We start from the raw sequence: 14,738 nt of genomic DNA on the forward strand, positions 1-14,738 counted from the left end.
GGACTGGGTGACTGGAGTCTCTGTCTATTTTGACAAGGATGGAGAGAGTCAGAGAGATAGATGGAGTTACAGCATCATCATGTACACACATGTCCATATTCAATAGCTCCTTGTTGAACTTGTCTTTGTATGAGCATGTTTAGGTCTATGTGTGTGTTTGCCATTGAAAGGGGATGGGTGTGTACGTGTGTTTAATAGTGGGTGGTTGTGTGAAAGTGTATGTGCGTGTGTGTGTGAAAGTGGATCGTTTTGTTAAGGTGTGTGTGTGTGTGTGTTTAAAAGTGTATTGGTGTGGGAGAGTTTGTATGCATTTGAATGTGGATGGTTGTGTGATAGCAGGTGTGTGTGTGTTTGTCCTTCTTTCTGAAATACCAGAGGTCTGATATCCCACACTAGATCAGTCATAACAGTAAACAGACCAGGAGGACAGCCAGAAAAACAGACAGCCGTCCCCTGTTCCCAGGGAGACGTGACCTAGCAGCAGGATCCCGCAGTTAACCTTAGTTTATCAATACAGTAGAAATATAAACCAAGTGGTTTTTGAATAACTGACTACATAACCCTTAACCAACTTTACTCAAGTTACAGCAACTGGTCACCTTGAACCACGAGGAACTGAAATTCATGCATAAAAAATGTATCCTGAGGCATGCCTTTAGATGTGTGATGAGACAAAAGAAATGACATGTCACTGAGTGCTTCCCAAGAATGTGTTTACCACAGATGACTCACCTCTCATAGACCTGTACATTGTTAAACCTGTGTGCGTGCGTGTGTGTGTATGTGTGCGTGCGTGTGTGTGTCCGTGTATGTGTGCGTGTATGTGTGCGCATGCTTTCATGCTCAGGCGTGTGTTACCTTATATGGCATCTGTGTAGCAGTCAGGTGTGTGATGAGTAGCCATTAGGGTGGGGAAAGGTATTTCCGCTCCAAGGGGCTTGGTGTCTGCTTGAAGTGGTAGAGTGTGTTCCTGTCTCCCTGTCTTAGTGAGTACCCAAGGAAAATCATGTAGACATTCAGACCGTCCCCCCTAACCATGAAGCTTTATCCCGACTTAAGGTTCGATTTAGGGTTTGAATTTGGCTCAGAATTAGGATTGGTGTTAAGTTTAGGTATTAAGAGTTATGTTAACGAGTTAGGGTTAGGTTATGGTTAGGTGTAAGTTATGGTTAGCATTGGGCAAGTTTAGGTTATTAAAGTTAGGGTTAAGGTTAAGCTCTATATTAATGCTCCTCACCTTGATGGTAAAACCTATCTGTGTGTGTGCACCTATTTGGTTGAGTGTTGGCATGGTTCTCTAAAATGTTTTATGTTTTTGGGTATCAGGTTGTTAGCCTTCATGGCTCAGTCAAATCCTTCTACCATTTTACGTGTGTGTGCGTCTGTGTGTGTGTTGGGGGGGCAGTAGCCCAACACACTGTGACAGATCCCCTTGCACACACACATCCAGTTTACTCCTGCGGGTGGGGACTAATTTCACCATCATAGTCCCTACGCACAACAGACTTCGCTGTTGAAGGAGGAGTATCCGTGCAACTGAATTGGTTACGAGACTTGAATGCTTTGAGGGATAGCATTTAAAAACACACTTTACCGCATTATTCAGCTTGCATGAGTTTGACTTTTATTTACAAATATTGTTAGATATATGAACTACCTCGTTTTGTATGGAACGTTTTTGATCTATTGGGTGAACAAGCGGGACAAGCACTGCATTACAATTGCAGACTTTCTCATGGCACCTTGGGATATGTTTTAGCCGTGTTGGGGAACATTATTTTGTAATTTATTTAACGTGCAACACTGGTCTCCAGCATGAAGAGCTCAATAGGTACAGTAACGACGCAATCTCTGCAGTCCTCCCCTAGACCTGCTCGCAAGAGCGAGTGGCTGCGAAGCGCCCTGGCCCACCATCACAGCCCCGACCCCGGCGTGGAGAACGAGATATTAGTCCTGGCCACCGGGATCGATCAGTACCTCCAGGAAGTATTCCACCACCTGGCTTATCCCAACCAGGACGATGTGATCTCCGCAGAAGACTTCAAGTTGCTCTGTTCAGTACTGGGGCTTACTGGAGAAGAGAATGAGACAAGGGATGGAGAGAAGGTAGTAGATGAGGAGGGTCGCGGAATCTGTTCTGGGCTCCCTCGCGAACTGGCATTTAGAGACTTCCATTCGCGGCTCTGCGGGTATTTCCGCGTCCGAGCGCGCGATATAACTGGACAGGGTGTCATGCGCCTCCCAGTTACGCATGAGACCGAGCACATCGAGCGCGAGATCCGTGTTCGGTGGCCGCGGGTACGGCGGAGGAAATGTGTCAGTTTCGATTTAACCAGAAACCATCTCGGGAGTAGGCCGGCACCGAAGGCGTTTAACCATTCAGCCAAACTACATAATGAGACAGGTAAGACGTTGCCTGTAGCAAACTTTACTCGCCTCTATCATACTCCAGCATATCCTGCCTCTAAACTGATAGGATACAGAAAGTACCAAGGTAGTCCACTATCTAGGTTTGAACCCTTCTCCAGTTGACCCCTCAATTACTGCATCAGTTACTAAGTTCACGAATAAGGAGTCCTGGTGTGTTACAACTCCTGGGGCAAAAACATCAGGGAATATGAATAGACCTCTCTCCCATCTCTAGGTCAGACAGAAGCGGAGTGTTTGGCTCTGAGGGAGCTGGTTGAGGACCTGCGCTCTGCTCTACAGGGCAGTGATGCTCGCTGCCTTGCTCTGGAGGTCGCATTACGACGACAGAGGTGCCCAGCCAGGCTTACCATGCACCACACCAGTGTAACGACTTCCAACAATCTGACACACTCAAACATACCAACCCCTAATGTGCAGAAGCGACTGTGTGGTGTGGGGAAAGAAAATGTATCAGGGAGACTGGGCTCCAAAGACCCTATCCTCAGGGAGCTGCAGCTGATTCGGTCCTCACGTGATGGACAGCTGGATGAAGCAATCAGGTTTAATCAGCGGCTGGAACAGGAGCTTGGCTGGGCCTATGGGGAAGTTCAGAGGCTGGAGAAGGTGGAATCTCATTTACAAAGGGAGAACACTGAGATAAGGTTGTTTTTGGAAGAGTATCTATTTATTTGTTGGTTGACTGATTGATTCAGTAGCTGGTTGATTGGTCGACTGACTGATTGATTGTCTGATTGACAGGTGGAGAGCAAAGCAGGTGAGGAATGCTCTCAGAGAGGGGCTCCAGAAGGTGCGGCTGATCCAGGACCAGGCTCAGGAGGTCCCTATGCTTCAGAGCAGAGTCACACAGCTGGAGACAGAAGTGGAGGAGTACAGGTACAGTTTGCCCGTCCTGGCAGAAATAGGAGCTGATTATAACTGGGATTATGTTGAGTTAATACTCAATTCTAAATCACGACATCACCACCAACAACGTAGCAACAACAAGCACAGCATCAACTGTGTATTGCATCTGTATTTTCCAGACACCCAGGCAGAAACTAGATATACCACACAAATAGGTGGACATTTTACAGGAATAGATAAGCCAGGTAGTCCTGAGCAGAGCTGGTCACCAAACCATTAACCAAGTTAGTTAACTATTTAATGTTTAAGTTAACTGTGAAAATCATTATCGGACTAATTCAATTCCATTACATTTAACTTCAGTAAACTCAAGTCTTCTAACCCAAAAACTTCATAAATATCCTTTTAAAACCCTCTAGAGTCTAAGCAAATTTCTTCTTCAGTCCAAAGTGGGGAACGAGACCAAATTCAATGCTTGCTGTGCTCAATATCTAGATGCTACTTGCAAAGTCAAAAATGTATTTCTGTACAGTAAGATTGTGTGCTAGTCTCAAGGCTACAGTATGAATGTCAAGAGTGAAAAATTCTCATTAAAAATGCTCATTACTTGTGAGCAGCTATTTGTGCGTTGTAAACATAATCTGTGATTGGCCAACAAAGAATGGCTCTCTATTATTTGTGAAATGAATTGGCTATTCATTGTTATGCTTGTGCAAGACTTTCCAAAAATGGAGCAACTTTAACTTTATGTTGCCTCGCCTTGACGGAAAAGGACAAATGCAATTTGACTTAGTCAGGAAGTCAGGAAACCAATAGAAAAAACACGAGACTCTAGCACATACAGTTAAAAAACAACTAATGCAAGCCCTTAAATATACCCAAAAAAGCCTTTTTTTTTTTAGATGTAGATGTTTTTAGATGTTTATAGAGCAAAACACTTTTTATATAATAAAAATGAATGTCAACGTTTATCGCTACCTTCAGTTAAATTTTTTATGATTTAACTGATTAATGGTTATTGAAGTTAACTTTCTGATTAACAGTCCCCAGCTATGGACCTGAGGTGCAATACTTGGGCTCTAGTTTGCTTAAGATCCAACAGATGGACGGGACACACTGACTGATAGACATGACTGACTGACCCTAGTTCCGGGGGTCAGAAACTATTGACCCCTTAGGACACATTTATGTGTGTGTTGAAATCTTAATGAGGCCTTAGCCTCTCACGGGTGTCTGTGCTGGTTTTAAGTGCTTGGTCAGCTGGAGGTGGAATGCTCTTTATACCCATATGGGAATTTTTGGGTTGGCAAAGGTGATGATTACCAATATTTCTGACAGTATATTATTTTTAATATACTGTTCTATTAAAATGAAAAAACAACCTGCTCAAAATGTTTGAATTATTTGCGAACATGACAGCACTAGCAGCTGTTTTTGTCATAACGGATGCAAGCACTTAATGATATCTCTGTGCAGATTGCAAGTTTCTGAAAACTAACTAAACAATCCCAGTAACACTGACAATAAGATGATTATATTTGTACTGAGGACCAGTGTTCATTTTGGAGCCTGTCTTGTTTAACACACAGTAGCTCACTACTTTGCTCTTTCTGCCTAGACAGCCAAGCTTACTGCCATGCTGCTGGCTAGCTATCCAGCTAATGAGAAATCAAAATGTGATGAGAACAGAGATGTTTGGTGGAGTGTACATTTCATTAGATGCGTATTCACGGCTAATACATGGCTGTGGGAAGCTACTCACTATCAAGCAAACATGCCTAAGCTCTCATGTTGTGATTTACAGCTGAATTATGTTCAACAAGCAGCTCATAGAGCAGCCTCTTCGTACACACAAATGTGTACAGGAGTATTGACATTTGACCCATACTGCGACCTCTCAGATCACGGTGCACCTCCAGGGGAAGCCTTGTCTCACTGCCTCTAGAGCCTGTGGATGACACCGGCCTTCAGCGGGCTGTGGAGGGGAGAGCTGCCTCAGACGAGGAAGAGGAGGAGAGGGAGAATGAGGAGGTGAAGGTGAGAGAGGCTGGACAATGCTGCCTGCTAGAGGTTAAGAGACTCATCGGCAGACTTCACACCTGTGGTAAAGGGTGAGTGTATCGTGCACACACCCACACACACACACTTTCTTTTTTATATCCTTATAAATATTCCCTATTATGCCTTATCTCGAAACCCAATTCTTACCGTAAAAATGAACCTAACTCTAATCTTAACTCGATCCTAACCAACCGTAACCTCAATTAACTATACCTGAACCTGTACTAAACTCTAATTCCTAAATCTAACAGTTAATTCCCAAATGTAAACCCTACCCCAATTCTAACAGTAACCACAATTGTAAGTTGTCCTCCTAACCTATCAACAAAGGAAATATACTTTTTCCTTCTGGGTACCAGCTAAAAAAAACTTTCACTGTTAGGTTTTGCTGTCTTTGTGGATATATCTGGTCCTCTTGTGTATAGTAAAACCAGGATCACATAACTCTCTTCTTCTCTCCAAGGTGTCAGCACACAACAGCACACCACCTGCTGCTCTCTCATAGGCTCTGCCATGACAACTACAACCATCCCCATGGCAATGACCTCCAAACGAGCCCCAGGGCGTGGGGCCACAATGGTCACAATCAGGAAGATAGGGAGTTAGAGAAGGTATGAGAGAAACAGATTCTTGGAATTGATAAATACAAATAATTACTGAAAGACCAAAGGCCAGTGTGAAGCACTTGAAGTTATGTTGGTTATCTGAAGCGGCAGATGTTTTTTGTGAGAGTTTGCCTGAGAAAATAAGTTCACTCTAATCATGTTGACTGATAGCAGCGGGTCTGGTCTGGTAAATTCTACACTGGCCTGACTGGATTGGGATTTATTCATTGGAAGACTCCTCTTCTTTGTCTCTCTTCTACCTGAGGAGGTGGAGCGGTTGAGGTTGGAGGTTCAGACGGTCGAGAAAGAGAGAGCACGTCTGTCAGCGTTGGAGGAGAAACTTACAGATGCTCTAACGCTGCTACAGCAACTACGCAGCAAGGTACACAAGCACACGCATGCTCAGTAACCACCAGAAGGTCCTCAAAACATTCTCTTTTTCTAGTTCTGGAGTGCCACCTAGTGGCCCTGTGTTTGTAATGACTTGGGTACAGTGTGTCCCAATGCTTTCTCACCCGGACCCGTCTCTCGCCGTCCTCTTCGGGCAGGGTGTCTCTCGTAGGGCTCTGGGGAAGATGTTGACGGACACTCTGGATGTCTGCAGCAGGAGTGGCCCCGGCTCCTCCTATGTCATGGAGGTGGCCACTACCCTCTGTGCCCAGCTGTCGTCCAGTGAGCTGCTGAGAGATGGGGGAGGAGGGGGAGGGGGAAGAGGACAGGGGCCAGTTGCTGTGCCCCCCAGCCAGAGAACCTTCAGCCCCACCAATCCCCTGCTCATCTCCTGTTGAGGAACACACAACCCTCTCACAACTCCCTAAACTGTCCTCCATGAACACCACATAACTAGTCTACTGTATGTTCCAGAGAACACTCCTCCAACACCTCCTGTCTCCTCCTTATTGTAGATAGACTGTAAGGAAATACAGGATTCTGTAGATCTGGGCCTGTCTGTTTACAACTGAATTACTGAAGCTTTAGCCATTACTTTCAATGTCTTTCCATTAGGTATGTGTTACTAATGTGGCACACTGAGTATGTCATAATTATGTTTATTTAAGCTTGTTAATATTTGAATATTTATACTGAGGAGAAAAGTATAATTATCTATGTAAATGAAATATTGTTTTTGTCTTTCCAGGTCCTTAAAATGTAGAGAAACTAGTATAGGCTGTATAACAATGTTCGTTAGATTTACTGGTACTCTATTTCAGGTGCATTATTTCCTCCTCTAGTCATTATTCATCATATCTGTCAATGTAAAACACCTCATGCGAGGCACCAGGAAGATTTTAGACATAATTACAATTATTGTAGAATATTTAATAATAAAACCTAAAAAGGGTATAAAGTGGTTGGCTTTTCACTATTCACTTGCCGACTCACTGTAGTTACGCACCACATTCAGAAAGCATTCACAGAACAAATGTTTTGTCAAGTTTTGTTAAGTTCAACAGCTGCTCTGTTGGACTTACTGTACACTCAGGGTGTATGAGAGATTAGCGCTGCCCTCCAGTCCTAATGATATCTCCTAAGCCCTCGCCCTAGGCACTTTCTCCATGGGAATACCCATCGAGTGAACATCTTCGCATACTGCAATGTTGATTTCACCAACAATTCTGTGCAAATTCTCATAAATCTAACATTGGTGGCTGCAGAGGGTCAGATCGAAAACATTTTCCTGTTGGTGTTGGAAAGAGAGAAAAAGCAACTCTGGCCTCTGTATCATATCAAGACCGTAATTTCCCCATATTCATGAGACATTACACTCGGAAAAGCATATCCTCTCCTGAACCTCTCTGACACAGAAACACACATATCCAACTCTTAGGGTACAGGCCCCCAGACATATCCAATTTGGGTACAGGCCCCCAGACACAAACACTGGGTAGGAATACAGAAGAGTGGTATGAAATAATAACTTGTTTATTTCCAGTCATTTACCAAGTCCTGGGAGGTGGAAGACACACTACACAGGTCGAAACGCAGCGTAAGAATGTGTGGGTTTGTAACCATAGGGTCAGTTTTAGCTAGCGGTGTGTATGTGGTGATCATGTTATACTTCCGACACCTCTGTGTGTGTGTGTGTGTGTGTGTGTGTGTGTGTGTGTGTGTTATGCTTTCTAATCCTTCCTGCCTCTGTGTATTATACTTCTTAAATGTTCTTGTTTTTGTGTGTGTGTGTGTGTGTTTGTTGTACCTCCTAAACCTCAGTGAGTGGGTGTGTGCGTAAACATGTGTCCTCCTACCCTCTGAAAAAAGGGTTCCATGAGAGTTATAACATGACAACATCAAATCAACGTACAACAGTTATTAATCAAAGCTAATTTAAGAGATTCTACTCTGTGGTGAGCTGGCATGTGTGTTTGCTCCTGATATGTTAAGGTCTATGTTTGGGTCCCCGCCTGAATGCAGGCGGGGGTATGAGGTTAGTCAGATATTAGGCACAACACTATTGTGTTTGTAAGCTTAGGTGCTAATCTACTGCGCCAGCGCTGAAGCTCTACTGGCCCAAAGAAAAAGAAAGAAATAACTAAAAAAGAAAAAGAAAGAATGAACTAAAAAAAAATATGAGATGAACAATTACAAAAACAGCAAAACTGAACTGAGACAAAATAAAAAAAAAACATATTTATAGAATAAATATAATATGTACAATTTGCTTTGTGTGCATCTAAAAAATAAATAGACAAGGCATTCCTTTCCCCTGAAGAAGTATTCACAACCTCTGATCTGTGCTGGGGATGAATGCTGGCACAGGTTCAGAAAGACAGCAGAGAGGACCCAAGTTCTACATGTAGGGTTCCGCTTCGAGAATCCAGACGGCAGGTTCTAGAATATATTAGTTACAGGTTCTAAAATTCAGAAGGTAGATAATCTATAATCTAGGACATGGGATCTTGGACCTAAAAATACAAGTTTGGGAATCCAGAAAATACAAGTTTTAGATTAGGATGCTGAATACAGGTCAATCTAGAAAACAGGTTCTAGATTATAATCTTTAAAGTTCTAGAATATTGATGGAATATTGAACAGAGGTGATCTTTACTGCCTCATGTTCACACATTACAATGTTGCCCTCTGTTGTTTGTATTTATATTACAGTACTTTCTGCAATGCTCAACACATTAATATTGCAAAAGAATTAGGAACATTTTAAATGTAAGAAATAATTCAATCACTTTTTAAGTGTCACGAAGCTAAGAATCAAAACAAGAGACCCATAGAAGGAAAGAGAAGGAAACGTAATGAACATTGTCTTGCACGTTGCCTGTCTATCCAGAACTCATTACTCAGTCCAAACGCCATTCCACAAATGTTTCTTCAGAATGAAAGAGCAGCGGAAGAAGTCAGTTTGAGTCGTCAGACAACTGCACATGCATTCTTCTGGCCCCTTAAACTATTATGTTGTGAATCTAAAAAGTACCAGATAACAAAGCATCAGATGATAACATGCATTTCTCAATAAAGCTGGGGTTCTTAGAGAATTAGTTTCTTTACTGACAGTACATAGATGTGGGTAAAATAGGATGCCGTTTTAAAGCGGATGGATGGAATATATTGTCTCAGAGGTTCATTGTGTTTATGAGTGGGTGTGTTTGTGTACAATGCACAATAAGCAGGACATGTGTTAGTCAGCATGGACAGGCCTTGATTAGCAGCAACTCAGAAGATTGAGAGGCAGAAAGAGAAAGGGAGAGAGAGAGAGAGAGAGAGCAAGTTGAGAGAAGTATGTTTTTACATGCGATCCCAAAGCAGCCAATCGCGGTTTAACAATTCCTCCCTCGACTTCCTGTCTTTCCCCTCTCAGTTCCGATGAAATCCGTTGATGTTGGATCGTCATATGCGGTCCGTGCCTGAACTTGAGCCTCACAAATGTAGATAGAACTACACATGAAAACCATGTCCGTCGCTTGGTTTTGCATAGTCTAAGTATGTAGAGGCCTTTAGACAACAGGGACATTATGTGGATAACTTTCACCGCCCCTTTAACAGATGCTCCTATGAAGCCGCAGTAGAGAGGACGACGTCACCTGTCACGGGCCTGTGTCAATAAGAGCTCCTCCCCTCTGGAGCCTCCCTCTCGGGCCCTCCGGAGACCGCACAGACCAAGTGATCATCACAGATACAAATGGGAATAACCAGGCTGCCACAAACAAAGTGGCATTTAGCATCAAGTGTTTTTGCGCGAACAAAGTAAACAAAGAAAGAACAACAATGTGATTTAAGACATTTCCAGATCATAGCACTTGGAGATGTGTTTAGACCTTGTAAATGACACTGCCTCAGAGACCACAAAGGACCCGGTTGGGATGAACGGGCCAAAATGCTGTAGAAACTGCCCTTCCTTGGAGGTCCCTGGCACCTGAACTCGGTGACATCTGTCAGGCCTTAGTCCACGGTGTAAGGACATGTTGCCTCTTACCACAGTTACAGGGTCAGGTGTGTTTTCTACCCATCCTAATGGTTACAGTTAGAAATTGAGGAAGGTAAGCTGATCCTAAATCTGTGCTTAAGGGCAACTTCTACCAACAGCTGTTAAAGCGTCCTGTTTCTGTTGAGGTAATGTTAAGATATGGTTACCTCAGTGGATTCAGACCTCCAACACCCTAGCCCTGTGCAGATTCCTCCACTCAGTCACAACTCTGAAGGCAAACAGAGAGGGTGCTCCGCCCCTGTACACTCTCCCACTTCAAATAATATTCACATATCAACATATCTTTATACACATAGCACTTGGTGATTAAGCATTCAAGGCATGGGTGAGTTTCTTTTTTTTTTTTTTTTTTTGCTGTCTGTCTGTCTGCATTTCAAGTCTCAAAAATGTATTTGTTCTTTACAAATGCGGCAAATATGACTGACCCAAGGGGGAATGTCCCCATTGAAAATAATGAAGATTCATCCGCCTAACAATAAAACCCATATAAATTCATTTCAAATTCACTATTACCAATAATAATCAGAATCATAGTCATGGTAATAACAAGTAAGACAACAGTAGTAGAACTCTCTTATTTAGTCAAATAAAGTAGCAGTGGTTTTGGGGTGAGATTGGAGTTCAAGGGGTCACGGCTGACGCCTGGATCTGAAATTCCGATATCCAGAAGCAGATCATGTACAGTTAAGTAACTCTGGTGATTTTGGCGATCTGCCATTTAGATGTGAATAGATATATAGGTGTTCTGTTGTCCCAGTGTATCCCGTCCAGGTGGGCGTGTCTTCAGTCTCCCACATCAGTGTCTCTGTCTCCAATCAGCCAGAGGATGTGGAAGCAGAGCGCCAGGAAGCCCGTACCCAGCAGATCCCCCAGGGCCGTCAGGTATGGAATGGAGAAGTTATCAGGGTTCATCCCCCTACTCCACATCCAGTGGACCATCCAGTCAGCCAGGTACAACAGGATCAACACCTACAGGACAGAGAGGAACCGTGGGGTGGTGAGGAATTGGTCTGAATCGAACAGAGAGGAACTGTGGGGGCGATGAGGAACTGGTCTGAATCAGACAGAGAGGAACCGTGGGGGCGGAGAGGAATTGGTCTGAATCAGACAGAGAGGAACCGTGGGGGCGGAGAGGAATTGGTCTGAACCGAGAAGAGCGGAACCGTCGTGAGGGGGCTGTTGGGTAACTGATCTGAATCAGATAGAGAGGGACTGTGGTGAGGGGGCTGTTGGCTAACTGATCTGAATCAGATACAGAGGGACTGTGGTGAGGGGACTGTTTGGTATCTCCCACATCTTAACCATTAGACAGTCAGGAAAATCAACATGCAGGGAGTGTTACCTTTAGACCTCCAATAAGAGTGTTTGTGTTCACCTGCAGTAGAGCAGCAGCCATGTAGAAGGCTATGAAAATAGATGTCAGGGTGGTGTGTCCCCCCTGCATGGAGTTGATGGTGTAGAGGAAGATCAGGTGACCTGGAGCAACCAGGAGGAAGAGCACCCGCGCTGATCGAGAGTTCACATCTGAGAGAGTAAGAGAGGAATCACTTTAGAACAAGAAAGGAGAATTAGCTTAATTCTTCCCTCAACACTGTTATTTTGATAATAACCTGGCACTGGCCAATACGAAACAAATCGAAACCTACTGGAACCAAAGAAGGAGGTGCAGGGTGTGGGGCATTTTCTGGGGTTGGGGTCTGGCTCTCCCATGGGGATACCGTTCATGTGGAGATAGGTGGAGATTCTACTGGCCTGCACCGCAACCAGGTTCCCTCCCACACCTGGCATATACACAACACAATACACATACTATATATCACACACACACAACACAATACACATACTATATATCACACACACACACATACACGTTCTATATATCACATATACACAATACACATTCTATATATCACACACACACACAACACAATACACATCCTATATATCACACACACACACACACATACACGTTCTATATATCACATATACACAATACACATTCTATATATCACACACACACACACACACAACACAATACACGTACTATATATCACACATACACACACACAATACAAATACTATATACCGCACACACACACAACACAAAACACATACTATACACCACACACACACATAACACAATACACATACTATACATCACACACAGCATACTACACACACTATTTAGCTCCGGAAAAAATGAAGAGACCACTGCACCTTATTCTTTCCTTCCCAAAAAAGTCAAAAAGGAAGGTTTTGAGTGAGGAACAGAAAGGTTAAAATCAAGAGACCACTGCAAATTGAACGCTTCTGTTCCTCACTCAAAACTTTCCTTTTCAACCTTTTTGGAAATGAAAGAAAAATGTGGCAATTAAGTGGTCTCATAATTTTTTCCGGAGCTGTTTATCAGACATACATACAGTGGATATAAAAAGTCTACACACCCCTGTTACAATGCCAGGTTTTTGTAATGTAAAAGAATAAGACAAAGATAAATCATGTCAGAACATTTTCCACTCTTAATGTGACCTATAATGTGAACAATTCAATTGAAAAACAAACTGAAATCATTAAGGGGGAAAAATGAGAAATAAAAACCTTACAATAATCTTGTTGCATAAGTGTGCACACCCTCTTATAACTGGGGATGTGGCTGTGTTCAGAATTAACCAATCACATTCAAACTCATGTTAAATAGAAGTCATTACACACCTGCTATCATTTAAAGTGACTTTGATTAATCACAAATAAAGTTCAGCTGTTCTAGTAAGATTTTCCTGACATTTTCTTAGTTGCATCTCAGAGCAAAAGCCATGGTCCGCAGAGAGCTTCCAAAGCATCAGAGGGATCTCATTGTTGAAAGATATCAGCCAGGAGAAGGGTACAAAAGAATTTCCAAAACATTAGATATAGAAAATATGGCACAACAGAGATATTACCAAGAACTGGATGTCCCTCCAAACTTGATGAATAGACGAGAAGAAAACTGGTCAGGGAGGCTTCCAAGAGGCCTACAGCAACATTAAAGGAACTGCAGGAAATTCTGGTAAGTACTGGCTGTGTGCTACATGTGACAACAATCTCCCGTATTCTTCATATGAATGGGCTATCTGGTAGGGTGGCAAAACGGAAGACTTTTCTTACAAAGAAAAACATCCAAGACCGGCTGAAGTTTGCAAAAACAAACATCAAGTCCCCCAAAAGCATGTGGGAAAATGTGTTATGGTGTGCACACTTATGCAACCAGGTTATTGTGAGTTTTTTCTTATTTTTTTTCTCTCAAAGATTTCAGTTTGTTTTTCAATTGAATTGTTCACGTTATAGGTCAAGTTAAAGGTGGAAAACGTTCTGACATGATTTATCTTTGTCTCATTCTTTTACATCACAAGAACCTGGCATTTTAACAGGGGTGCGTAGACTTTTTATATCCACTGTACACAGAACACAGCCACATACTATATATCAGACAGACATATACACAACACATATCCACATACTATATATCAGACAGATGTACACACAACACATACACACATATCCACATACTATATATCAGACAGACATATACACAACACAAATCCACATACTATATATCAGACAGACATATACACAACACAAATCCACATACTATATATCAGACAGACATAAACACAACGCCTATCCACATACTATATATCAGACAGACAAATACACAACACATATCCACATACTATATATCAGACAGACATATACACAACACATATCCACATACTATATATCAGACAGACAAATACACAACACATATCCACATACTATATATCAGACAGACATATACACAACACAAATCCACATACTATATATCAGACAGACATATACACAACACATATCCACATACTATATATCAGACAGACATATACACAACACAAATCCACATACTATATATCAGACAGACATATACACAACACAAATCCACATACTATACATCAGACAGTAATATACATAACACATATCCACATACTATATATCAGACAGACAAATACACAACACATCCACATACTATATATCAGACAGACATATACACAACCCACATGCACACAGTATACATCAGACAGTAATATACATAACACATATCCACATACTATATATCAGACAGACTTGTGTGTTCAGTGTATTAATGAATGGGTTTGTGCTGGGTATTCTGTGCCAGTAGAGGGTCTCACCATTGATAACAGGAGTGAAGACAGCCATGCCAGCAAAGTTGGGATTGGACACAGTTTTATCTAGGATCAGACCCCCAACACTGAGGATTACACAGAGGATGGGAGGTGAGGCACAGATCACACACTGATGGCAGGCAGGTGAGACAGATAGAACAGAGATACTGA

The 14,738-nt window shown here is 42.6% G+C and overlaps 2 protein-coding genes across 4 annotated transcripts in view; one reads left to right on the forward strand and one right to left on the reverse strand.

Moving 5' to 3' along the window:
* Positions 1–1,481: 1,481 nt before the first annotated feature.
* si:ch211-112f3.4 (EF-hand and coiled-coil domain-containing protein 1) lies at positions 1,482–7,275 on the forward strand. Of its 2 annotated transcripts, none has more exons than XM_010896140.3 (7): positions 1,482–2,404; positions 2,645–3,071; positions 3,169–3,303; positions 5,175–5,384; positions 5,798–5,945; positions 6,205–6,321; positions 6,488–7,275. In XM_010896140.3, the coding sequence occupies exons 1-7, from the start codon at positions 1,816–1,818 to the stop codon at positions 6,725–6,727; spliced, it is 1,866 nt and encodes a 621-aa protein (XP_010894442.2). In that variant the 5' UTR covers positions 1,482–1,815; the 3' UTR covers positions 6,728–7,275. The 2 variants fall into 2 exon arrangements, with proteins under 2 accessions (XP_010894442.2, XP_010894444.2); XM_010896142.3 differs by having other exon boundaries at positions 6,208–6,321.
* A 3,359-nt stretch (positions 7,276–10,634) lies between these two features.
* Positions 10,635–14,738, reverse strand: part of slc41a1 (solute carrier family 41 member 1) — a 37,428-nt gene continuing 33,324 nt past the window's right edge. For both annotated transcript variants that reach the window (XM_034287577.1, XM_013138163.3), the window contains exons 8-11: positions 14,574–14,653; positions 12,021–12,155; positions 11,750–11,898; positions 10,635–11,343 (exon numbers count right to left, since the gene is read on the reverse strand). In XM_034287577.1, the coding sequence (XP_034143468.1) occupies positions 11,158–11,343; positions 11,750–11,898; positions 12,021–12,155; positions 14,574–14,653 (550 nt within the window). In that variant the 3' untranslated portion in view covers positions 10,635–11,157. The remainder of the gene's footprint in view (positions 11,344–11,749; positions 11,899–12,020; positions 12,156–14,573; positions 14,654–14,738) is intronic.

This window comes from Esox lucius, chromosome 17, assembly GCF_011004845.1.
Source record: "Esox lucius isolate fEsoLuc1 chromosome 17, fEsoLuc1.pri, whole genome shotgun sequence".
In the NCBI taxonomy this organism is placed as follows: Eukaryota; Metazoa; Chordata; class Actinopteri; order Esociformes; family Esocidae; genus Esox; species Esox lucius.